This window comes from Mesocricetus auratus, unplaced genomic scaffold, assembly GCF_017639785.1.
Source record: "Mesocricetus auratus isolate SY011 unplaced genomic scaffold, BCM_Maur_2.0 Super-Scaffold_6731, whole genome shotgun sequence".
In the NCBI taxonomy this organism is placed as follows: domain Eukaryota; kingdom Metazoa; phylum Chordata; class Mammalia; order Rodentia; family Cricetidae; genus Mesocricetus; species Mesocricetus auratus.
This window is the reverse complement of record NW_024429185.1, coordinates 4,817,868-4,845,600: the sequence shown is the minus strand read 5'-3', so window position 1 is coordinate 4,845,600 and position 27,733 is coordinate 4,817,868. Positions and strand designations below refer to the sequence as shown.

The 27,733-nt window shown below is 39.4% G+C and overlaps 1 protein-coding gene across 1 annotated transcript in view; it reads right to left on the bottom strand.

Annotated features, from left to right (window-relative positions):
* Nucleotides 1-6,713: 6,713 nt before the first annotated feature.
* Nucleotides 6,714-27,733, bottom strand: part of LOC106021546 (zinc finger protein 431-like) — a 44,729-nt gene continuing 23,709 nt past the window's right edge. The window contains exons 2-5 of the mRNA XM_040742195.1: nt 27,552-27,608; nt 12,254-12,380; nt 11,998-12,058; nt 6,714-10,487 (exon numbers count right to left, since the gene is read on the bottom strand). Of these exons, the coding sequence (XP_040598129.1) occupies nt 9,062-10,487; nt 11,998-12,058; nt 12,254-12,380; nt 27,552-27,608 (1,671 nt within the window). The 3' untranslated portion in view covers nt 6,714-9,061. The remainder of the gene's footprint in view (nt 10,488-11,997; nt 12,059-12,253; nt 12,381-27,551; nt 27,609-27,733) is intronic.

The window sequence follows — 27,733 nt, the reverse complement described above, 5'->3', positions numbered from 1 at the left end:
AGAAAGCATATACCTGAATAATGATCAACTGAATCAACACTGGTTCAATACTGAAATAAATAAAAAAATAAAGACTTTCTAGAATTCCATGAAAATGAAAGTACAATATACACAAACCTATGGGACACTATGAAAGCAATGTTAAGAGTTAAGTTCATAACACTACAGTCCTACATAAGGAGTTTGGGAAATTTCACACTAGTGATTTAATAGCATATCTAAAAGCTCCAGAACAGAAGGAAGCAAATTTATCCATGATGTATAAATGCTAGGAAATAATGAAATTGAGAGCTGAAATCAACTAAATAGAAACAAAGAGAACAATACAAATGAAAGTAAGGAAAGAGTTGGTTCTTTGACAAAATCAGCAACGTAGACAAACTCTTTTTCCAAACTAACCAAAAGATAGAGAGGAAATATCCATATTAAAAAACTCAGAAATTAAAAGATACCATAACAACAGACAATGAGGAAATCCAGGAAATCATTAGGTCATATTTGAAAAAGCTGTTTTAAACAAAATGGGAAAATCTAAAAGAAATGGACTATTAAGTGGATAGGTACCACACACTGAAATTAAATCAAGACCAAACACAATTTAAAACAGGAATCAGTCAGGACTGTCCAATCTCTCCATATCTATTCAATATAGCACTCAAAGTTCTAGCTAAAGCAACAAGACAACAAAAAGACACCAAGTGGATCAAAATTGGAAAGGAAGAAGTCAAACTTTCAGTGTTTACAGATGATATGCTAGTATCTATAAGTGACTCCAAAAATTCTACCAGAGAATGCCTACAGCTGATAAACATCTTCAGCAATGTGACTGGATAAAAGATTAAATAAAAAAATCAATAACCCTCCTTTATACCAATGGAAAAAAAGGTTGAGAGAGAAATCACAGAAACATCACCCTTTACAAAAGCCACAAATTATATAAAATATCTTGGGGTAACACAAATATGTCCATATCTGTTGCCATGCACAAAACACAAATCCAAGTGGTTCAAAGATCTCAATATAAATCCATCCACATTTATTCTGCGAGAAAAGAAAATTTGAAGTGACACTGAATGCATAGGCACATGAAACCACTTCCTAAATACAACAACAATCACACAGACACTCAGAGCAACAATCAGCAAATTGGTCCTCCTGAAACTGAAAAGCTTATGTAAGGCAAAGGACATGGTGAATAAGACAAAACAGCAGCCTAAATAATGGGAAAAGATCTTCACCAACCCCACAGCCAACAGAGGGCAGATCTCCAAAATGTATAAAGAACTCAAGAAACCAGACATCTAAATACCGAATAACCCAATTAACGTGGGGTGCAGATCTTACCAGAGAATTCACAAGAGAAGAATCTCAAATAGACAAAAAACATTAATAATCACATGGGTGTCTATCCTAATCATCATCATAGAACCTTCATCCAGTAACTGATGGAAGCACATGCAGAGATCCACAGGCAACAGCTTTGCAAAGTTCCAGGAGTCCAGCCAAAGAGAGGGAGGAAGGATTAGAAGAACAAGGGTGTCAAGATCATGATGGGGAAACCAGAGAGACAACTGACCAAAGATTATGGGTCCTCAGGTCTCTGGACTGACAGCTGGGCATCCTTTATGGAACTCAACTAGGCCCTCGCGTATGGGTCAGCTGTGTGGCTTAGTCTGTCTTTGCGGCCCAAGGCAGTGGGACCAGGATCTATTCCTGGTGCATGAGCAGGCTATTTGAAGCCCATTTTCTATGGTGGGATGTCTTGCTCAGATTTGATGTAGGGGACAGAGGACTGGTCCTCCTTCATCTTGATGTGCCAGGTTTGGTTGACTTCCGATTGGGAGACCACACACTTTCTATTGAAAGGGATGCGTTGGACAGAGTTGGAGTGGAATGGAAGGAAAGGAGGTAGTGGGGACCATGTTTGGTATCAAAAATGATTTAAAAATTTAACATGAAAAAAGAAATCTAGCAATCACATTAAAAATGTTTTCAATTCTTGAAAAATATGACGTTTGGGAAACTCACAGGTCCTAACAGATCCACACACTGGTCCTCAGTCTGTCCACTCCCAACAGTTCTGACAGCTCAGTCAACATGCCCCTCCTGCTCAGAAAGCAATGCCCCCTTCTCACTATGTTTTCCTTCCTAGGTCCCTAGAGCTGCATCAGAGGAGAACCCTACAAAGAACCAACAATCTACCTCCCAATGGTCTTCCTGAAAGCCAGTTCAGTCCAGAATCCTTCGTTACCTAGAACCACCTCACTGGATCTCAGGACAATAGTGGATCCTCTGCTGGATGTGCAGAGATCAAATATTACCAACCAGCACAGACGTTTCCAGCTCTGCCCTTTCTGCCATGGATCAGACAGGCCTCGAGTCTGGAGACTTGGTATTTTAGCAGAAACTTTCAGTTTCTCAGAGCACTTCCTGTTCCTTCGAAGACACATTGTCCCTTTCGTACAGTCTTTTCCCTAGCAACTGTCTGGGGCAACCTGTCAACCTCTAATGCGTTGAGATCCCTGGGTAAGGTCTCGTTGAATCAGGACACGGGGGTTGGGGGGGGGGCAGGGTAGATGCATGTCAAACTTTACTTTCGTTGAACTTTTTGTTTGTTTTTTGAGACAGGGGTTCTCTGCGGCTTTGGAGGCTGTACTGGAACGAGATCTTGTAGTAGACCAGGTTGGTTTCGAAGTCACAGAGATCTGTTTGCCTCTGCTTCCCTAGTGCTGGGATTAAAGGCATGCACCACCATGCAAGCTGTCTCCCAATCTTTGAACACAGGATACCCCTATGAAACAATGTGTCTGCTATATTTAAAATACTATGGAGCAACAAAGCACTTCCCTATATCTATATAACAGTGGAGTACAGTTTGCTGACCCAGAGAGCCACCTCCTTATCTTGAGTAGCAAACTCTGGCAGATCATTTTAAACATGTCAGCAGATGTATGCTTCCAGCTATTCTTGGTATGCCAAGTCTCATGCTCCAAACTGTGTCACATTTGACCCAAGAGGAGCCTACGCCTCACTAAGCCAGCTCTGTATCTCCACAGCAAACAACCGTTCCATAGCTGGAAAGTCTTGCAGGTAAACATAGTCCATATTCAAACAGTAACTATTGTTAAAGCAAAAAAGAGGCCAAGAATTAGAAAAGAATGAGGTGTCTATGGCAGAGCTTGCAGGCAGGAAGGAAATATTAGTATGAGGAAAGCATAATGCCAAAAAGTGTAGATCCCCCATGGAGGGCCTCACCCTCCCTGGAGAGTGGAGTGGGCATTGGGTGGGGGGTTGGGAAACTGTGGGTGCAGGGGGTGAGGGGAGAGGGAGCTGGGATTGACATGTGAAGCATGCTTGTTTCTAATTTAAATAAAAAAATTTAAAATGTTGAAAGTGCTTAATGGCTATGCTCTCTAGGAACTAGGGTTTTGCATTAGAGCCATGAAATATTGGTTACACCTTTTTTCCCCAGGCTAAACATCTTTTTTAATCTTTGATATTCCATGTATTTGCATCCCTGACTCCATATGGAGCTTCCATAAATGGCCAGTTTTTCATTATTTAAACATGGTAGCTTTTGCATCTTTCCATTCATTTTTTTTAAATTTTTCATTTCAGGCTGAACATCATTTTTTTTTTTCTTGAAGCATTGTAACATTGTAGACCAGGCTGGCCTAATTCACAGAGAACCACCAGGCTCTGCCTGTCAAGTGCTGGGATTAAAGGTGTGCACCACCACCACCTTTCTGAGGCTAAACATCTTAACCTGGGTAATAACAGACAAACCATTTTGTCTAGTTCTTGTACAATGACTGAACTACTGGAACTACAGAAAACTGGTTTCATGATGGTTTTCAGTTGTTCATCCTGATTCCTGATTGCCTGGTCTATGGACACAAGAAATGACAGTCAGAACATGTATAGATCATCTAAAACTGATTGCATCATTACTGCTTTCTAAAGTAGTATGGTAAAAGCAAGAATGTCTTCCCCCTCCTTCTTGTGCCCTCCCTTCTATGCTGTGATTACACCGGCTTTAACACTGGCCAACGAACTCAAATAATGCAATGGTTCCCAATACAACACAGAAAGACTTAAGGACACTCATTCACTGGTCTCTTTTTCCGTTCTCAGACCAGTCAAGGCACAGCTTGGAAGGAGCTGCAGGTCTGTCTCCACAGCACTGGGCAGTAGAGTCAGGATTAGATGCTCAAGAAATTCTTAATTACAAAGCATGGGGGGAACACCCAGAGCTACAGGAGACATTGTTCTCAACAGAAATAGATAATCAACAGTATGTGAGAGAAATGAAAAGAAATTATTAGTGATCAGGACATATTAGAGAATTAAAACAAATAAGATCCTGGAGAAGAGATGCACTTAATGAAATAATATCTACAAAGTGAAACTAATAACCCATTATGAAAAAAGTTTGATAAAAGTGAAAAAAAATCACATAGCTATCCTGAATTTGAAAAAGAGCAAGCCAATGTCGTGGAGGGAATGGCATTAACAAGATACTGAAACATCTTGCCTTATATGAAGTATTGGCTGCTGAGACCTGTAACAGGACACACAGTTACAGCCCATGGTCTGTTTCTCAAACCTCTGAGGTGACTTAACTTGCTCAAGCAAGACTGAACTTATCTGCATAGGATCGTTCCCTAATTACAAATTCATTATTCTTTGACTCAAGCTAACCATTGCAAAGTATATAACCACCAATGTGGACAAGTCTTCATTCACATGACATGAATTAACATATGTTGAGAAACTGGACAATTGCTTCCCCTGCCACAATCAGGTTTTTTCTCACAATGGTGACTCCAGCAGCTGACTGCCCACCATGTTTTTTTCCCTGTGGTGTACACAACATAGTATTCCTTCTATTCTGGTCTGAAGGCAGAAGCCATGCTCCACACACAAATCTATTTCCTGTTACTAAATGGACATGTGACTAATGACTCCAATAGGTAATTTTAAAACTAAGTGGTCATAAAGTTCTTTAAGAATTTAATTGGTTTAATAACTGTGACAAGGTCATTGGGCTGGGAGCAAATAGATTGGGATAAAGAGGATTTTGTCAACAAAGGAAAGCTTGTATCATAAACACTTTTTAAAAGACTGGAGGTACTGATGTTCTACAATTAATATGCATTCCCATGGAGAAGTCTTTACACACACTTAAGACTTGAATTAAAACAAATCTGTTTATTAACAGCATGCACTGAGCTGTGGCTACAGCTAAAAGAGGAGCCTGCCTATACCGTATTTTCCATTCCACATATGCTGTCCTCCTTAATTCTGTTTTAGGTTCAGGCCACAGGGTATATTTTGAACAATTTAAGTAGGGTTGGGATACTGCAAGTCTAGCAACTTGGGCAAAATTAATCTTTCAGATCATATATCAGTGTAACAATTCTCACATACCAGGGTCAGAGAACGCAAATATAAAAAAGGAAAAATCAAGACAAATTCACCCATAAGCACCCTGGAAGCTGTATTCTATACTCAGAATAAGGCTTCTTTTGCCTCACAGTAGGACGGCTTAGAGGAAGGCCACAGCTACTTCCGTGTAACCAGAAGTTCGTTTTCACTAGCTTTGGCTGCTGTCTCTCTCAGGTCTGTGATATCACTACAGAGAATTCCTTTTTAAAATTGTATTTGTAGTTTACATATATAGGTGTTTGCCTGCATGCATCCACGTACAATAGCTGCAAGGTCCATAAAGGGAAATCAGATCCCTAGGGACAAGAGAACCAGGAGACAGGAATAGAACCTGTGCCCTCTGTAACAATATCCAATGTTCTTAGTTACTAAGCTGTCCCTCTGCTTTTTTATTTAAAACTTATTTCAAACATTTTAATTAAAATGCATTACATTACTTTCCTCCTTCTTTGTTTTTTCATCACTTCCTGAATCCCTTCCTAAATCTTCATTGCTAAATACGTGTGAATGTGTATGTTCAAATACATGGATACACCACTTCTTTTTTTTTTTTGGTTTTCCCAGAGGGTTTCTCTGTATTGTTTTTGAGGCTGTCCTGGAACTGGCTCTGTAGACCAGCCTGGTCTTGAACTCACAGAGATCCACCTGCCTCTGCCTCCTGAGTGCTGGGATTAAAGGCCTGCGCCACCAACACCCAGCTGTGTCCATTTCTTTTGGTTGAGATTTTATTGTATCTGGGCTGAGTGGATTGCACTGGGTAAGCAGTTTGCCAGCTCAGCCCTGCTTGAGGGAAACACTCCCACATGCCAGAGAATCCAAGTCCTTAATGAGCAACAGGTGTCTGACCGCAAGCTGACCTAGGCTGACTTGACAGGAAACGGTATTAAAATTATAAAACTATAAAATTATAATGCCAGTTGAGTGTACATACCTCAGCTGACATTTGCCATGGCCCTGATGTTCTGGAGTCCCAGGGAGGACTGGGAATACCAGCCTGAGCCTCATACCATACTGCATTAGCAACTGTCACCTTGGATGACTTTGAAATCCTGAATTTTCTACCATGCCCAGCTTAGGCTGTTTCAGTTTCATTTAATGAGTCATTAGACTGACAAGATGAGTAAGATGAGCATTTCCATTTAAGTATATTAAAATTTCACTTACCTTGTGAGCCTCGGTTTCACCACTGGTAGACTAAGAACAGAATTCTGTCCTAGTCCCTTGGTGAATTAGAACAGACTCAGTTGGAAAGAAAAACAATATTGTTCATAGTTGGAAGACAGTAAGGCAGGAGGGCTTTATTTGATTGAACCATTCTAATACAGGTGTTAGGATCAGAGCTTGTGTCCTAACTATCCTAACTAGCCAGGCTCAGTCACGCATCCTTATTACACTAATAAAAGAACCAAGTTATTCCAGGCAGTGTTGACATATGAGTTTAATCCTTCAAATAGGGGCATCGAGTTTGTCAACCTTTAATACAGAGCTTGATCCAAGACTACACACAATACAATGTTTTGCTTTTTTAAAATAAATTTCATTGCCATTAAATTATCCTTAACGTTTAACTACCAAGCGGAGAAGTAACGGGGACATGAAGAATCACAAAATACAAAATTATATACACATATCCCTAGCTCATCAAGCTATCGTATGAGATAGAGTTGATTGCCTATTATGTTATTTTATAACATTTCTACCACATAGGCGAAATTGGGGATTTAGACACACATGAGGCCTTTGATGATGCTCTCTTCTATTAAGTATTTTAACATATAATGTTAAAACATCTGACAAAAAGCAGACATTATGGGTACGTCTTCCATCCTTGGATTTGTAATCAGGATACCCAACAAGAGATTCAGGAGTTCAGTTGAGCCTTGTGCAATCACTGACATCCCAGGCAGGCTGGATAACAAACAACAACTCAGGCAAATGCATGAAAATATGAAAAACTAAACCATGAACAACAACACACTTCCACAGACACACGTATTTGAAAAGTCTGATCACATAATACATGATATTTAAATAAAAAGTGGACCACTAGATGACAGGCGTCCCATTCTATACATTACAGCACAGAAATACCTATCAGCCATGTGAAACTACAATAGACGATAAACAGAAGCCATAGAGAAATATAAGAACTGCCTAATTATCTTCAGTAAATGGATTTCACAAAAATAGCACAATCTTCAATGCCTACTCCAAATGTTTCAAAATACAAACCACAGCCACAATTGTTATCTTCAACATTACACTTTGGTGAACATGGTAAATAAACTACTTCCTGTAAGGTTGCGATGAAAAGGAGAAGAAACAAGATTTTTTCCCTTGAAACTGAAGGCAACTATGATGTCTAATATCTTTAGCAAATCATTTACATGAACAGCCTTTTTTAAAAAAAATCATGTATGCACTCTTTCCGATATCCTCACATCAACATGTTGTATAGGGGGTCTATTTACAGGACTACACATGGCCAAGCACTTAAGACAAAGTCACTCGCAGGAACAGTGTCGGGTGTTTGACATCTTCTAGTTCCTGCAACAAGAGGTCTCATGCTCTTGGGAGGAGGCATGCATATACAGTCATACACCTACATAAAGACACACTGAAATCACAAAACTAAAAATGAGCAACTCATTAAGCAAATTTGCACTCATGATTTTCTCATGTAAGCATTCATTCCTGTAATGTGTGTGTTGAGACATCCAAAGGCAAATATTTTCCACATCACAAATTGCATCATGGAACAGGAACCAAACAGGTAGGCTTGACATCATAGAAATCAATCTTCAGTAGGTGGTATCATTTGGGGGCATTTAGGAAATGCTATTCTGCTGGAAAAAATACATCACTGAGGATGGTTTTGAGAGATTATATCCACACATTTCCATTACTCAGTCTCTACTTCGTGCTGCACGTTGACATGTGAGTTCTAAGCTTCATACTTTTTTCTGCCATGTCTGAAACTTGTCAAGACACTTTCAAGGTGATCTTGTATCTGATGCAATCATAAGCCAATTTAAAATCTTTCATAAGCTGCCCTAGACATTACTTGTCATCACCAGAACAGAAAAGGCACTAATATGCATCCATAATGTATTGTACCTAGAATTTAGTTTTTTCTTTTAAATGACGTGAAGTGAGAAATCTAAAAAGGTTATCTTGTCATTTAACTTCATATGGTTTTGTTCATATCAGTTTTCAGGTACAAACAAAACAAAGAATGACATCATCATGACTAAACAGACTGTTGACACTTTTCAGATTTTTCTGTCCCGAAAAACTAATCTTGCATGACTGAATGTAATTGCATTAGCTAATGATCTTACTAAAGTCATGGTATTCACATTGCCTTCACTATGCTTTATGTCCTCAAAGATTATTGTTATACACAAATATTTTAACAGATTGATTAAACACTACAGGTAATACTCTTGTATAAAAACTACCATGAAGTTAAAACAATACCATGCTTACTACATTTACAGGATTTCTCTGAAGTATGTTTTTTCTCACGATTTCAAAGATTACTGCTACATACAAAGGCTTTACTACGTTGTTTTCATACAAAAGATTTCTATCCAGCATGTCTTTTATGTATTCAGAGGACTCTGTTGTATAAAGGCTTTATCACATTGATTACAATTGTATGGTCTCTCTCTCCAGTATGTACTCTTTCATGTACTCGGAGATGACTCTGTTGTGCAAAGGCTTTATCACACTGATTAAATTTGTAGGGTTTCTCTCCAGTATGTGTTCTTTTATGCTTTTGAAGACTAACGCGGTATGCAAAATCTTTATCACATTGATCACATTTGTATGGTTTCTCTCCAGTATGTGTTCTTTCATGAGTTCGGAGAGAACCACAATATACAAAGGTTTTACCACACTGACTACATTCATAAGGTTTCTCTGCACTGTGTGTTTTTTTATGTATTCGCAGAGCACTGGACTGTGCAAAGGTTTTACCACACTGACTGCATTCATAAGGTTTCTCTCCACTGTGTGTTCTTTTATGCATTCGCAGAGCACTGTGCAGTATAAAGGCTTTATCACATTGATTACATTCGTAGGGTTTCTCTCCAGTATGTGTTCTTTGATGGTATTGAAGACAACCGTGCTGTGTAAAGGCTTTATCACATTGATTACACTTGAATGGTCTCTCTCCAGTATGTGTTCTTTCATGTGCTTGGAGATTACCCAGGTGTGCAAAGGCTTTATCACAGTGATTACAATTGTAGGGTTTCTCTCCAGTATGTGTTCTTTTATGCTTTTGAAGACTAACGGAGTGTGCAAAACCTTTATCACATTGATCACATTTGTATGGTTTCTCTCCAGTATGTGTTCTTTCATGAGCTTGGAGAGAACCAGAATGTGCAAAGGTTTTACCACAATGACTGCATTGATAAGGTTTCTCTCCACTGTGTGTTCTTTTATGTTTTCGCAGAGAACTGCGCACTGCAAAGGCTTTATCACATTGATTACATTTGTAGGGTTTCTCTCCAGTATGTATTCTTTGATGGTGTTGAAGATACCTGTGCACTGCAAAGGCTTTATCACATTGATTACACTTGTATGGTCTCTCTCCAGTATGTGTTCTTTCATGTCTTTGCAGTTGACTGTAATATGGAAAGGCTTTACCACATTTATTACATTCATAGGGCTTCTTGCAAATATGTGTTCTTTTATGGTCTTGAAGACTATTATGAGATGCAAAGGCTTTCCCACTTTGATCCCATTTGTAGGTTTTCCCTCCAGTATGTGACCTTTTATGGTGTTGAAGACTACTGTGGTTTGCTAATCCTTCATCACATTGATTACATTTGTAAGGCTCCTCTCCAGTATGTGTTCTTTCATGTACTTGAAGATAACTGCAATTTGCAAAGACTTCATCACATTGAGGATATTCAAAAGTTTCCTCTGCAGTATGTGTTCTTTTCTGCATTTGCAGACAGCCGTGGCATGCAAAGGATTTGTCACACTGAATATACTGAGAGGATTCTTCATTAGTATGAATGTTTTCATGCCTGTGAAGATAATTGTTAATGGAAATGATTTACCATGTTTATCACTCTGATGAATTGTTTTTACCATATGAATTCAATTTATAATTTAGTTCAAGTATAAAGAGGAACATATCTTAAGGTTTTGACTTTGCTTACATCCATAGTGTTTCCCTTCATTTTGGTTTGCTTTGCATCTTTAAAGATACCTGTGCTAGTAGGGGCCTTTATTAATACAGTTCACCATGGTATTCAAGTAGCTATGGCCCCCAGTAGACTCATGTGTTGAAATGCTTGGCCCACAGGTAGTGGCACTATTAGAATATATGAATTTGCTTGAGTAGGTTTAAACTTGTTAGAGAAAGTATGTCACTGTAGAGGTGGGCTTTGAGGTTTTATATGCTCGAGCTATAACCAGAGTATCACACAGTCTCTGCTACATGCAGCTAAAGATGCAGAACATATCTAACTCTTTAGCACTATTTATGCCTGCATTCCATCATGTTTCCTGCCATAATGATAGTGAACTAACTCTCTGAAATGCTAAGCCAGCTCCAATTAAATGCTTTCATTTGTATGAGTTGGTGCGGCCGTACTGACTCTTCACAGTAAGCTAAACTCTACATAAGGCACTCACACATATAACATTCTTCTATATGAGGTTATTCATATTTTAAGAGAACAGGGAGAACTTGAAGTTTACCACATCGATTGCGTTCATAAATTATTATGTTCTGAGGTAAACTTCATTTGCAAAGTGAGCCAAATCAGGATAAACAAAAGAATTTCGACATTCCTAGTACTTATAGGGCTTTTCTGCAATGTGAGCTTGTTGATGTATTCCCAATCAAGTTAAAAAACTAATTAATCATTAACTTATGTCACATTCACTAAGTATACTCAAAGTGGAGACTACTACATTTTCTATTAGGTCTGGGAGAAAAATGTTGTTTATTTCCATAACCTTATGCTTCAATGGATTGTATCCATTGTTTCACATGAAAGGCTTCCATATCACATTCACACAGTTTGAACTTTTGCTTCACATAGATATGTAGTATGGGGTTTAAATATTCTCCAGAAGAACACTTTGGTTACTCCAAATCTGCCTATGGTATAAAACTTAGCACAGTCAATAAATGTGTATGAATAACATGAGCTTTACTCTTGATTATTTCCTTATTAGAAAAGTTTGAACTTATGTGTATTACCTATGTAACATGTGTGTTTTGATATATCTTTGTATTAGGAAACTAAATGCATTGGAAATTCTATGGCATAGTTCACATAGGGCTATGGATTAAACTGTGATATCAGATAAAGCATTGTTTCCTTGTCTTCCTTCTATGAGAAATGCATTTCAAACACAAATTCTCTGCCTGACATTGAGGTACATGATTTGGTACTAACTTAGTATTCAATACATAGTAAATAAAGCTATGCTTGTTTACACTATTGCTTCTCTTTAGTGCTTCCAGGACAGATTAAAATTTCTTCAGAGGCACAAGTCTGTGAGGCGGCAGAAGACAATTACCTTCCATGTTGTGTAGAAATCTGATGAGGTTCTTCAATGTTATTGTCTTCCCAATCATAGGCTAAAATATAATACCAGAAAATGTATGAATCATGCAAGAAATTATGCAATACTTAGGATATTATCGTCAGTGAACCACATAACTATGATTTATTAACACCATTCTTCCTCTTTCTCGATCAAAATTTAAAGTGACAATTACCAAGAAAGACTTGCCCTCTTATTTAAAACTATGAAGTAAAATTCATAGTCTTACCTATATCAGTGAGGTTTCTGTATGTATCCAGCATCACTTCTTTGTAGAGATTCTTTTGGGAAGGATCCAGCAAAGTCCACTCATCCCAAGTGAAATGTATATGTACATCTTCATAGGTCAGTGCATTCTAAAACATCCAATATACATGTATAACAGAGCAAGATACTGACAACACTGTAAATGTATAACTCTTCAAAAATATATTCATATAATTCTGATGTGTCTCACACTTATTCCATGACAGAAGTTCTAATGCAATCACCACATCATTTTAGAAGGAAACTGAATAATGATCTCACCTCTATCATTTCTGCATATTTTGAACAGAATATAGGCCTGCATGAGGGATGTCTATTAACAGACATAAGGACAGTGACAAGCAACAGATCAAGAATACTGATCACACCTTAGAGAAATCAGATGAACAACTACTAACTAGAAAAAAGATGGGTGAGGTGGTTGTTTTGGCTCCTGCCTTTAATCCCAGAACTCAGGAGGTCCAGGTAGGTGCATTTCTGCTCTGGAACAATCTTTTTGTACACTATGAATAAGTGTTACTCTCAGAGTAAAAAAGAGCTCACTGGCTTATAACTGAGCAGGAGCAGGTTAGGGGCAAAACCAGACCAAGAGCATGCTGGGGGTATGAAGGACAGAGTCACAGTCAGGGGAGAGCCACCAGACAGAGGGAAAAGCAAGAAGGACACACTGTACTGAGAAAAGTTACCAAACCACATGGGATAACATAGATAAGACACATCGATTAATTGAAATGGAAGAGTTAGCTAGCAACCAGTCTGAGTTATTGGTCAAGCATTTATGAATAAGATTCTTTCTGTCTTGGTTATTTTGGAGTGGGCAGTAGGGATTAAAAAAACAAAAAACCTCCCCATACAAATTGCATTCCAAAGGATGGGAATTTCTGAAAGACCCAAGAAAGCTTTAAAAAAGCTTCTAATCTGAGAGAAACATTGTGAAACTTGATTTATTAGTCTTGTGTTTCTCAGGCCAGCCACAGTTCTGAGTCCCATTTCCCAGCCACCAGGCACCCTGCACTACAGCCCTGCACTAAGCTAAGCTGTGATAGCAGCAGCTGACGTGGTGGTGTAAAATTGATCTCATTGAACAAGAAAGAGATTACAGATATGTAGTAAGACTGAGAGAGAGGAGAAAAAAACTTCTAAACAGTTTATAGTGTGTTTAAAAATATACATAGGCTTGTGAGAGAAAGTAGAAAGTATAGTAAATTAAAAAAGAAATGTAGTTTTAAAATAATAAAATTCTTAATAAGGGGGTAAGTAATGGAAAAGAAAGAAGACACCAAGTGTTGGGAAATACAGAGTCCTATATATTATTGTATTGTCTTTGTATTATTTGGCTGCTAAGACACCGGATTATGAAAGCCCATAGAATAAACCAATCTATATATTTTAGAAATATCCAGGATTCAAAGCTTAAGCCAGATGGATACTGCTTTGGGGAGAAGTTATAGTTTTAATCCCACAGGACACAGAATTAATTCCAGATTTTTAAAAAATCAGGTTTGATCAGGGTACATCCCTGAAATCCTTGCTACAGACCTTAAAAAGATACCCTACAAGAACTTCAAAACAGGTAAAATCATTTTCCCTTGTTCACACTGTACTTGTAATCTGTGTTTATAAAATTTATATATTTTCAGAACAAGGAGAACAAACACCAATTAAAAGGGATGGCCCATATTATTAACATGTCAGAATGCCTCGGTTGCAGTTTGTGAGTTCTACTTCAAAAACAGCTTCAAGGCTCCTGTCTAAGTTGGTCCACCCTCACAAAGTACTGTAGTCAAAACCTAACATTATACTGATGTTTTCAACGTCTCCTCAAAGTTGTCAGTGTAACCAAACAACACGGAGTAGACTATAGAATAATGTCCACTTTCCCCAAAATATAGTTCATGGATGTTTATTATTATTTAAAGGATGTTGATTACAAGCTGTTATTTGAATTAGTCAGGAAAAAAGCTAAAGAGCAGAGATTATATTCTGGAATCTCTTTCTAAAGACACCCACGGTGCACTACTCTCACCACTCACACCTTCCCACTCCTATAAGAGCAGCCCCTTTGTCTCTGCCTGCAGCTTCAGAAGACTCTTGGGACCTAGATTATGATACCTATCACATTCCTCCAAAGATAGCATTCCCAGGTTCTACTCAAAGTAGTTTTGATTTTCACATCCTTGATGGCTAAAGATGTTGAATATTTCTTTAAGTGTTCCTCGGCAATTTTAGATTCCTCTGTTGAGAATTTTTCTATTTAGATTTGTACTCCATTTTATATTGCAGTGTTTGCTTTGTTGATGTCTATTTACCATCCTGAGAAGGTCAATACAGAACCACAATATACAAACATCGTATGTATTAATGTATAAGTGGATATTAGTAAAGAATAACCACAGTACAATTCACAGACCCACAGAGGTCAAGTCACCAGGACATCTGAATTGGAGGACCCATGGGTCTCCCTGGGAAGAGGAATTAGCACAGATTTTGTGGGTAGAGTGCTGGCAGGTGGGGATGGGAGCAGGAATGATCAGATGAATAAGGGAGAGACAGAGAGAGTACATGCAGAGATCTGGAATCAGTGGGTTTTCATGGTTTTATGTGGACAGTCATCTAATTGAACATTCTGGAACCTCTGAGGGTGAGCCTACTTAGGACTCCTAGTAATCAATATGGATCTGTGATGGCAAAAATCCTTCTGTGTATGTTTCTCTTTGGTTAATGAATAAAGCACTGTTGGCCAATAGAGAAACAAGATAGATGGGACTAGGAGTTGAGGAGGATTCTGGGAAACAGAGGCACAGTCAGTCACAATGTAGAACCCGGGAGAAGTAAGAGGCCCGGACCCTTTCGTCGGTAAGAGAAGAGCACTTGGAAATACTTAGATTAGCAGTTTTATGTTAATAATTAAATCAGAGCTAGCCGATAAGAAATCAAAGCAAACAGCCAAAAGCTTCACAATTAATATAGTGTCTCCAAGCAGCTGGCGGGAAGACATGAACCAGCTCTCTTCTCTAATCATATAAAGTGTATTGTGTGGGGGGAGCACTTGGAAAGCAACCCATAATCACCCAAACCCCAATACCTGGACACCAGCATAAGAGCCCCATTAACAACAGCCAGGACAGTATGTCATTCCAGAGTCCAGCTATCATACTATAATATTCCAACACAGCTGAAGCTGAAGGAAAGAGCTGGAATCCAACTTCATGAAAATTCCCTACAGAAAGTGAAGAAACCAACCAAAATATTTGAGAAAATGAAGAAATCCCTTTAAGAATAACTAGAAAGCCACAAAAAAACATACAGTTGAAAGAAATGGATAAAACTATTTTAGACCTAAAAATTTAAATAGAATCAAATTTTAAGAAGGACAAACTGAAGGAATTCTAGAAATGAAAAATCTAGGGAAGTGAACAGGAGCTACACATGCAAATTTCTCTAAAGGATTACAAGCCACAGAAGACACTCAGGCATTGATGAAAGGATAGAAGAAATAGATTCATCAGTTAAAGAAAAATTTAAATCTAAAAACTCCTCAAACATAACATCCAGAAATTCTGGTCTACTATGAAAAGACCAAACCAAAGAATGAGAGATGTAAGCGAAGAAACCCAACTCAAAGGATGAGAAAATATTTTCCAATAACTGATAGTGACATTTTTTCCTAATCTATAAAGGACAGTAAAAGAATACAGCCCACAGAATCAGTTACGCAGGTCTCAGAGGGACTCACCAAGAAAGAAGCAGCAATCACTAAGGCTACATGGGTCGGTGCTAGTGCTTCTACATACATGCTATGGTTGAGCAGGCTGGTGTTTTAATGGGACTGCTAACAGTGTTGGGAATACCTCTGACTCTTTTCCCTGCTCTTGGGAACTTTTCTTCCTATTTGCTTGCCAGATTCAGCCTTTGTATTTAGTCTTAATTTTATTGTTATGCAATGATTGGTTGATATCCTTTCGAGATCTGTGCTCTTTTTTGCAGAGAAATGTAGGGTGAGATCTCGGGGAGAAGGAAGCAAGAGAGGGGATTGGGAGGAATGGAAGGAGGGAAAACTACAGTTGGGATATTTTATATGAGAGAGGAATCAAAAATAAAGAGAGGACACAGTGATTGGACCAAGGAAAGACTGAAACTCTGCAAAGACACACAACATTCTGGAGCTCTGTCTGACACATGGGGCTCCAGTTTCAATGGGCTGAGACAGCTCTATTCCTAAAACTTTTCATGCATGCCAACTCTCAGCTACCTCCACGCCCTGTATGTACCTCTCCATGGTGCATGTCTAACAGCTTGAGTATCTCAACATCCTATGGTCTCAGAACACAGTCTTCATCTTCACAGTTTCATGTAATCAACTCTCACAGTCTCCTCACTGGAGAACTGACTCTGCCAAACATGGATACGTCCAACAACGCTGAAACAAACCCACAGACTATGAATCCATGACATTTCTATTCTTCACCTTTCATGTTTCACATAGGAGTACAAAATTGGTGATTCCCCGGAATTGAGCTTCTAAGTTATGATGGGTCCTGGCATACTTGGACCAGTGTTGCAGTAGTCTCTGTAGGAACTTGCTTCTTGGGTCTAGGGATTAGTTTGCCTACTCTGTTCAAAAACTGAAGGGTTAGGTGAATGGAGTTGTACCCTTAGGGTACCTTCCTATGTTTCTAGTGCACAGCAAAGTTCTTTGCTTGAATGGTCCTAAACTTGTTGAGAATTCCTGCCTCTTTTTCACCAGCAGACTACCATCTGAAACTATCTAGTGCTGTTTTATTCTAAAAAAAAAAATTCCAGACTTTTCATTTCTTTATGCCCCACTGTTTCTTTTTCACTATTTGCCTGAACGAGTCACTAATAATAAAAATCCATGTGTGCCGGGCGGTGGTGGTGCACACCTTTAATCCCAGCACTCGGGAGGCAGAGGCAGGCGGATCTCTGTGAGTTCGAGGCCGGGCTGGACCGATAGCCTCTGAAACAATACAGAGAAACCCTGTCTCGTAAAACCCAAAAAAAAAAAAAATCCAACAGAATTAATATTTTATCTAAGTGATCAGCCCATCTTCTTCACTTCTGCCATACTCAATTTATCAGAAAATGGAAAAAATAAGAAAACTTTGGGATCCATATTTTTAAAAAAGTCCTACGACCACTACCTCCAGTGTCTGAGTTATGTTCAACACTTCATATTCCAAGTTTTACCTCTATGTGCATCTTTCTAAGGTATTTACCCGCTAAAGACCTAATATTGTTAACATTCCTCCAAAAGACACCATGAAAAGATACTTTATGACAAGAAAATCACTTTGGTGTGCCGCTTCCTTAATGTGATTAAATTCTCTACCCAAAAGCATTTCAGGTGGCTGGGCGTTGGTGGCACATGCCTTTAATCCCAGCACCCCAGCACACGGGGAGACAGGTGGATCTTTGTGAGTTTGAGAGCAGCCTGATCTACAAGAGTTAGTTCCAGGACAGCCTCCAAAGCCACAGAGAAACCCTGTCTTGGAAAAAAAATAAAAGCATCTCAGGTAATGACCCAATTTATTTGGCTTATCCTGCCAGATAACAACCCAAAGAATGACAAGATTTCAATCAAAATCAATTTTCTCCTTTGCCAATAACAGAATATGGTTTGGGCAAGAAGGGCTGTTGCACCAGAGTTGGAGAGATTTGCTTAAGGTCTTCTATGTTTTTACATTGTAGAAAATAATTTTTACTACTAAGAGGATCTTATTCTCTAATAATGAAGAAAAGGATATTATTAGGGTCACATAGACACCATTTTGTTCCCTATGATTGAGGACAGGATACAAGTCAGTTCAGAAAAGGAAAACTTTTCCAAATCAAGGACAAGATAGCACATTTTTTAAGCAACAATTTGTGACTGGCATTATACACTTAGAGCAACTTGTTTTACTTGATATGATTTCTAAGCAACAAGCTCTCAGATAGAAGTTCATCCCCGTTTTGTGTATGTTTGTGTGTAGGAGACAATGAGTTCCATGTGCATACAGGTGAAATAAACAAAAGAGGATGTTGGATCTACTTACCTGCTGTGTAGTACTTCTATATACTATGAATGTGTACCACTCTCATTGATAAATAAAGAGCTGGTTAGTAAGTAGCCAGGCAGAAAATACAAGTGGGACAGTCAGAGACATAGAATGTCCTGGGAAGAAGGAGGATAGAGTCAGGAGAGTCAACTACCAGATGGAGAACAAGTCAGACAAAAAAAAGAGATAAAGGTCATGAGCCTCAGGGCAATTATATGGATTAATAGAATGGGTTAAGTTGTAAGAGATAGTTGATAATAACCCTGAATAATTGGCCAAGCACTTGTTAGTAACATTAAGCTTCTGAGTGATTAATTATTTGAAAGAGGAAGAGGGATTGGGCAAGACACAAAAACTGCCACCTACATATGGCGCTCAACCATTTGGCAAGAACCTGAGAAAGCTTTTAAAAAAAGGATTCTAAACACACAAAAATGGAGCCAAACACAGCATCCTGATGGGCACTTTACCTCCATGAGGCTCTGCTTGTTGGCAGTGAGCAGAGACAGGACCACTTCAAAAAACAACTTCCCGGTTCATGATGGCAAACTATGGATGGCTCTTTTCAGAGATCCTGCAATGGAGCACTTAAATTGCTTTGTGGGAGCCGGGCATCGGTGGCACACGCCTTTAATCCCAGCACTCGGGAGGCAGAGGCAGGCAGATCTCTGTGAGTTCGAGGCCAGCTTGGTCTACATAGCAAGTTCCATGGCAGCTTCCAAAACAATACAGAGAAACCCTGTCTCGAAAAACCAAAAAACAAAAAAATGCTTTGTGGGCAGTGGCTTGCATGCTGCTTAGGGGCAACATGGACCCCAAGATTTAGTTAAGCAAGACTCCTGCTGGTACCTTTCTCATAACCTAAGCTCTCAAAGACCAAGGAGCTGGGCAGAACCACCTACTAAAGCCAAAGGCTATGGGACTATCCATGCTTGTTCAGCAATTTGTAGACTCATGTGGATCAGAACGGGGTTATAGATAGGCAGAAAACACAGATTCAGATAGGAAAAAAACACAACTACTGTTTAAAAAGAAGTCATCTCTTTGGGATCTCCTAGGCTGGGGACTGTGGACAGGTCAATTCACTCCCAGTAGCCCAAGCAATCCAGACTCTGCTGACATCCCTGTGCTAGTCCTGCCCCCACTCAGGGGAGAGTTAGACTAGCCCCAGACGGATCAAGCCATCCAGAGTCAGCTGACATGCAGTGCTAGTTCCTCCTCCTCCTATGGGGAGAGGGAGTGTCTCAGACCCACTGCACCCATATTGAGACTCATGACAGTATGGGATCTGCTTGCATCCAAGAACATTGGACCCATTCCCACCAGGAAAGAGACCCAACTTGCTCCCACTGGAAGAAGGGATGGGAAGAGGACAATATAAGAACATATTCAGAGAAACACCAGAGACCTGGGAAGTGCGCATGCATGGCAGATCCCAGCACGACGGGATTATCCCACCCAGAGACTGCCAGCACCATAGACCCTTACTTCACCAATGGGGCTAGATAGGCCTGGGCCTGTTTACGGCCCAACTTCCAGTGATCTGTGCACAACTAGCTGAAGTCAGGTTACTGCACACTGCAGCTGCCATCCCGGCAGAAGCCAGCGTGCTCAGAGACTGCCAGAGTCCAAGTCCCATTCTTCACCCACTGGACAGGCAAGGGTCCAGCCTACCCAGAGATTGGCAAGGTCCTGATACAAGGACGGCCTCATTCCATGCAAGAGGAAAGCCAGCAGGACATCGCACCTTCTCCCACAGACTGGAAAGGAACCAGGGTCACATACTCACCAGGAGAGGAAGAGACTCCTTCTGCACCCACAGGAAGAAATGATGGGAAGGAGACAATATAAAAACATATCCAGCAACAGAAAAACCAATATGATACCACCAGAGACTAGAGAATCTACACCTGCAAGACCTGGACAGCCCACTGCAGATGAAGTGGATTAGAAAGACCTTAAAAATAATTTCATGAAAATGATAGAAGCCCTCAAAGAGGACATGAGAAAATCCCTTAAAGAAATGGAAGAAAAAACAAACCAAAAAATGCAAGAAATGGAAGAAAAGATAAACAAAAAAAAAAAACTCAACCACTGCAAGAAAGAGAGGAAAAGACAAAGCAAAAATTGCAAGAAACAATTCAAACAGTACAAGGGTTGAAAGCTAAAAGAGACACAATGAAAAAAACATAGTCTGAAGGAATGCTGGAAATAGAAAAGCTGGGCAAACGGTCAGGTATTACAGATGCAAGCATAACCAACAGAATATAAGAGATGAAATAGAGAATCTCAGGTGCTGAAGATACACTAGGAGAACTAGATTCATCGATTGAAGAAAATCTTAAGTCCAACAAATCCCTAACACAAAATATCCAGGAAATATAGGACACTGTGAAAAGACCAAACCTAAGAATACTAGGTATAGAAGAAGGTGAAGAAAACCACCTCCAAGGGGCAGAAAGCATATTCAACAAAATCATAGAAGAAAACTTTCCCAACCTAAAGAAAGACATGCCAATGGAAGTACAAGAAGCCTACAGAACACAAAATAAAGTGGACCGCATAATAGTAAAAACCTCAAATGTACACAATAAAGAATATTAAGAGCAGCAAAGGAAAAAGGCCAAGTAACACACAAAGGCAAACCTATCAGAATCACACCTGACGTCTCCATGTAAACTCTGAAAGCCAGAAGGTCCTTCCTAGATAGATATTCTACTAACAAAAAGAGACCACAGATGCCAGCCCAGACTGCTATACCCAGCAAAGCTTTCAATCACTGTAGAAGGAGATAACAAGACATTCCATGACAAAACCAGATTTAAACAATACACATCCACGAACCCGTCCCTATAGAAAGTTCTGGAAGGGAAACTCCACAAACTCAGGGAAATTGAATTATGTACAATAGTACCATCCCTGGGTCAAAGAAGAAATAAAAAAAGAAAATAAAGACTTATCAGAATTCAATGAGAATGAAGATAGAACATACCCAAACTTATAGGACACTTTGAAAGCAGTGCTATGAGGAAAGTTCATAGCACTAAGTGCCCACATGAAGAAACTGGAGAATAGTTACACTAGAGAATTAACAGCAGAACTTAAAGCTCTAGAACACAAAGAGGCAAACTCACCCAGGAGAAGCAGGCACCAGGAAATAAGCAGAGGGCTGAAATCAATAAAATAGAAAATAGGAAAACAATATAAAGAATCAATGTAACAAAGAGTTGGTTCTTTGAGAAAATCAACAAGATAGTCAAACCTTTATCCATACTTACAAAATGGCAGTGTTAATATGCAAATAAACATAATCAGAAATGAAAAGGGGGACATAACAACTGACACTGAGGAAATTTAAAGAATCATCAGGTCCTGTACTCCACAAAATTTGAAAATTTAAAGGAAGTGGACAATTTTCTGGATAGATATCACTTACCAAAATTAAATCAAGAACAGATAAGCAATTTAAATATACCTATAACCTATAACCCCTAAGGAAATAAAAGCAGTCACCAAAAGTCTCCCATCCCCCCCAAAAAAGCCCTGGTCCAAATGGCCTCATTGCAGAATTTTACTGGAAATTCAAAAAGCTTATACCAATACTCCTGAAAGTATTCCATGCAATAGGAGCAGAAGGGTCTTTGCCAAACTCTTTCTACAAGGCTTCAATAACCTTGACACCAAAGCCACAATTAAGAAAGAGAACTTAAGACCAATATCCATCATGAACACTGATGCAAAAATACTCAATAAAATACTGGCAATTTGAATCCAAGAACACATCAGAAAATTCATCCCCAGCCGGGCACTGGTGGCGCATGCCTTTAATTCCAGCACTGGGGAGGCAGAGGCAGGTGGATCTCTGTGACTGCAAGGCCAGCCTGGTCTACAGAGCAAGTTCCAGGACAACCTCCAAAACAATAAAGAGAAACCCTGTCTCAAAAACAAACAAACAAACAAAACCAAAACAAAACAAAACAAAAACTCATCCACCATGATCAAGTAGGCTTCATTCCAGAAATTCAGAGATGGTTCAATGTATGGAAATCCACCAATGTAATCTACCATATAACAAGCTGAGAAACAAAACTCACATGATCATCTCACTAGATGTTGAAAACGTCTTTGACAAAATCCAACACCCCTTCATGATAAAGGTCTTGGAGAGATCCAGGATAACAGGAACATACCTTAACATAATAAAAGCTATATACAAACCAATAGTCAACATCAAACTAAATGGACAGAATCTCCACCCGATTCCTCTCAAATCAGGAACAAGACAAGGCTGTCCACTCTCTCCATACCTTTTCAATATTGTCCTTGAAGATCTAGCTAGAGCAATACAACGACAAAAGGACATCAATGAGATACAAACTCCTACGGCTGATAAATAACTTCAGCAAAGTGGCAGGATACAAGATCAACTCAAGAAAATCTGTAGCTCTACCATATACATAGGATAAAAGGGCTGAGAAAAAAAAAATCAGAGAAGCATCGCCCTTTAGCCACAAACAACATACAATATCTTGGGGGTAACACTAACCAAACACGTGAAAGACCTATATTGCAAGAACTTTGAGTCTTTAAAGAAAGAAAGTAAAGAAGATACCAGAATATGGAAAGATCTCCCATGCTCTTGGATAGGTAGGATCAACGAAGTAAAAATGGCAATCCTGCCAAAAGCAATCTACAGATTCAATGCAATCCCCATTAAAATACCAGAACAATTCTTCACAGACCTTGAAAGAACAATAATCACCTTTGTATGGAAAAACAAAAGACCCAGGGTAGCCAAAACAATCCTATTCAACAAAGCCACATGGAGTCATCATCATCCCTGATTTCAAGCTCTATTATAGAGCTATAGTACTGAAAAAAGCTTGGTATCCGCACAAAAATAGACAGGTAGACCAAGGGAATCGAATTGAACACCCTGATATTAACCCAGACATGTATGAACATCTGATCTTTGACAAAGAAGTTAAAAATATACAATGGAAAAAAGAAAGCATCTTCAACAAATGGTACTGCTATAACTGGATGCTGGCATGTAGAACAATGCAGAAAGATCCATGTCTATCACCATGCACAAAACTTAAGTCCAAATGGATCAAAGACCTCAACATAAATCCAGCCACACTGAACCTCTTAGAAGAGAAAGTGGGTGGTACCCTTGAACGAATTGGTACAGGAGACAGCTTCCTGAACATAACACCAGTAACACAGACACTGAGATCAACAATTAATAAATGGGACCTCCTGAAACTAAGAAGCTTCTGTAAGGCAAAGGACACAGTCAGCAAGACAAAAAGGCGCCCCACACAATGGGAAAAGATATTCACTAACCCAACATCTGACAGAGGGCGGATCTCCAAAATTTACAAAGAACTCAAGAAAGCTAGTCTCCAAAACACTAAAGGATCCAATTAAAAAGTGGGGTGCAGAACTAAATAGAGAATTCTCAATGGAGGAGTTTAAAATGGCTGAGAGGCACTTGAGAAAGTGCTCAGTATCCCCAGCCATCAGGGAAATGCAAATCAAAACAACTCTGAGATACCATCTCACTCCTGTGAGAATGGCTAAAATCAAAAACACCAACGACAGCTTATGCTGGCATTGGTGTGGAGAAAGGGGAACACTCCTCCACTGCTGGTGGGAGTGCCAACTTGTACATCCATTTTGTAAATCAGTATGGAGATTCCTCAGAAAAATGGGAATCAGCCGGGCATCGGTGGTACATGCCTTTAATCCCAGCACTCGGGAGGCAGAGGCAGGCGGATCTCTGTAAGTTCGAGACCAGCCTGGACTACCAAGGGAGTTCCAGGACAGCCTCCAAAGCCACAGAGAAACCCTGCCTCGTAAAACCAAAAAGAAAAAGAAAAAAAGAAAAGAAAAGAAAAATGGGAATCAGCCTACCACAAGACCCAGCAATACCACTCTTAGGCATATATCCAAAAGATGCCCATTCATACAAGGGCATCTGTTCCACTATGTAATAGCCAGAACCTGGAAGCAACCTAGATGCCCCTCTACTGAACAGTGGATAGAAAAAATGTGGTACATTTACACACTGGACACCTGGAATTTGCAGGCAAATGGATGGCACTAGAAGAAACCATCCTGAGTGAGGTAACCCAGTCACAAAAAGACAAACATGGTATGTACTCACTCATATATGGATTTTAGACATGAATCAGAAGAGTAACAACCTACAATCCCACTGCCAGAGTCTACATAACAGAAACAGAACCTTCAAGGAATGACTGATGGAAGCAGAGGCAGACAGCCACAGCTAAACACTGAGCTCAAGGAACCCAGAGACAGAGAGGGTGGACTGATGAGCCTAGGGGTCAAGACTGGGCTTGTTTAACCCACAGAAACAGCTAACCTAAACAAGGGGGAGCTCTTGAACTCTAGAATGATGGCTGGTAATCCAGCATGGGACTATTCAAAACCCCCTGAATGTGCGTGTCAGTGAGGAGGCCTAGGCAATCTATGGGGCCTTGGGTAGTAGATCAGTACTTAACCCTGGCATAAAATGGACTTTGGGTGCCCATCCTACAATGAGAGATGCACTCTCACCCTGGACTCTCGGGAAAGGGTCTAGGCCCTGCCCCAGATGAAATGACAGACTATGGACACCCCTCATGCAGGGCCTCACCCTCCCTGGGGAAAGCAGTGAGGATTGGGGGAGAGGGTGGGAGTTGGTGGAAGTGCATGGGAGGAGGGGAGGGAAAGGGTGAGGGACCTGGGATTGACATGTGAAGCATCCTTGTTTCCAATTTGAATTGAAAAAGAAAAAAATCAAAAGAAAAAACAGGGTAAATCCACACACAATACCACCACCACCAAATCCAAAACAAACAAGAAATAACAATCAGTGGTCCCTCAATATTAATGGTCTGAACTCACCAATAAAAAAACACAGGCTAAGAGTATCGATAAAGCAGAAGTCATCCTTTTCCTGCATTCAAGAAACATACCTCAACTTGAAAGAGAGATGATAGCTCAAAAAGTAAAGGGTTGGGAAAAGATTTTACAATCAAACGGACCCAAGAAACAAGCTGGTGCAGCTATCCTACTATCTAACACATTAGACTTCACACTAAAAATCAAAAGAGATGAAGAAGGTCATTTCATATTCAGAGGAAAAATCCATCAGGATGAAGTCACAATTCCAAACATCTGTGCCCAAAATAAAAGAAACCCACTTTCATAAAAGAAATACTACTAAAATCACACAAAAGACCTCACAGTTATAGTGGGAGACTCAACACCCCACTCTCACCACTAAACCACTAGACAGAAACTCAACAAAAAAACAAAGGAACTAACAGAAGTTATGACCCAATTGGGTTTGACAAACATCTATAGAACATTCCACCCAAACATAAAAGAATATACCTTCTTCTCAGCGCCACATGGAACCTTCCCAAAAACTGACCATATACTTGGAATAATATCAACCCTTAACAGGTACAAAAACAAAAATTGGAATAACTCCATGCATCTTATGAGACCACCATGTGTTAAAATTTGAATTCAACAACACAGATTGCAGAAACCCTACAAATTCACGGAAATTGAATAATGCTCAATTGCACCACTCCTGGGTCAAGGAAGAAATAAAGAAAGAAATGAAAGACTTCCTAGAATTAAGTGAGAATGTAGAAACAACATACCCAAACTCATGGGACACTTTGAAAACAGTCCTAAAAGGAAAGTTCATAACTGTCCACATCAAAGAACAGGAGCACAGTCACACTAGAGCATTAACAGCACACTGGAAAGCTCTAGAACAAAAAGAAGCAAACTTACCCAGGAGGAGTAGACCCCAGGAAATAATCAATTGGAGAGCTGAAATAAATGTAGTAGAAACAAACAAAACAATACAAAGAATTGATGTAACAAAGAGTTAGTTCTTCCAGAAAAATCAACAAAATAGACAAAACTTTATCCAAACTAACCAAAAGGCAGAGAACAGAAAAATTAACAAAATCAGAAATGAAAAGGGGGACATAAGAATGGACAATGACAAAATCCAGAGAATCTTCAGGTCATAATTTGAAAACCTGTACTGCACAAAATTTGAAAATTTAAAGGATGGACTATTTTCTGAATAGATATAACTTATCAAAATTAAAAAAAGAACACATAAGCAACTTAAACAGACCTGTTATCCCTTATGAAACAGAAGCAGTCATCAAAAGTCCCCAAACCAAAAAAGTCTAGGGCCAGATGGTTTCAGTGCAGAATTCTACCAGAAATTCAAAGAGCTAATACCAATACTCCTCAAATTGCTCCACACTATAGAAGCAGAAGGTTCATTGTCAAATTCTTTTCATGAGGCTACAATTACCTTGGCACTGAAACTACACAAAGACACAACTAAGAAAGAGAACCACACACCAATATCCCTCATGAACATTGATGGAAAAATACTGAATAAGATACTGGCAATCAAATTCAAGAACACATCAGAAAAATCATCCACCATGATCAATCAAGTATGCATCATCCCTGGTTCAAAACATATTAAAATCAATCAATATAATCAACCATATAAACAAACTGCATAAGAAAAATATCACATGATCATCTCACTAGATGTTGAAAAAGTCATTGACAAAATCCAATATCCCTACATAATAAAGGTTTTGGAGAAATCAGGAATAACAGGAACATACCTAAACATATTAAAAGCAATATACTGTAAACCAACATCCAACATCAAACTAAATGGAGAGAAACTCAATGCAATTCCTCTAAAATCAGGAATAAGACAAGGCTGTCCACGGTGCTCCATATCTCTTAAACATTGTACTCGAAGTTCTAGACAGACCAGTAAGACAACAGAAGGAGTTCAAGGGGATGCAATTTGGAAAGGAAGAAGTCAAATTTTTACTATTTGCTGATGATATGATTGTTTATATAAGTGACCCAAAAAAACTCTACCAGGGAACTCCTACAACCGATAAACATCTTCAGCAAAGTGGCAGGATACAAGATTAACTAAAAAAAATCAGTATAAAAAGGACGAGAGTATATGTATATTTATGTTTCTCCTCTGCAGGGAATTCTCGTGGACCAAAAAGAAGCACAGTCTGCCTTGTAATTTATCAGTCTCAGCAACTGTGGTCGCTCATCAAGAGAGCTCCTCCTGCTCTGTGAAGGTAAAGACACTGAACACACACTCACCAAGACATTGACTGTGGTCTCCCTCACAGCTTCCTGCAGGTGCATCAGAGGAGATCCCTAAAAAGAATGTGCATGTTACCTTCCATTGGTGCTCCTGATTGCTAAGCCTTCCCTGAGTGCCACAGCAAACAGGGCAAAGCCATCTGGGTCTCAGGACATCAGCATCTGCCCTACTGAATGAT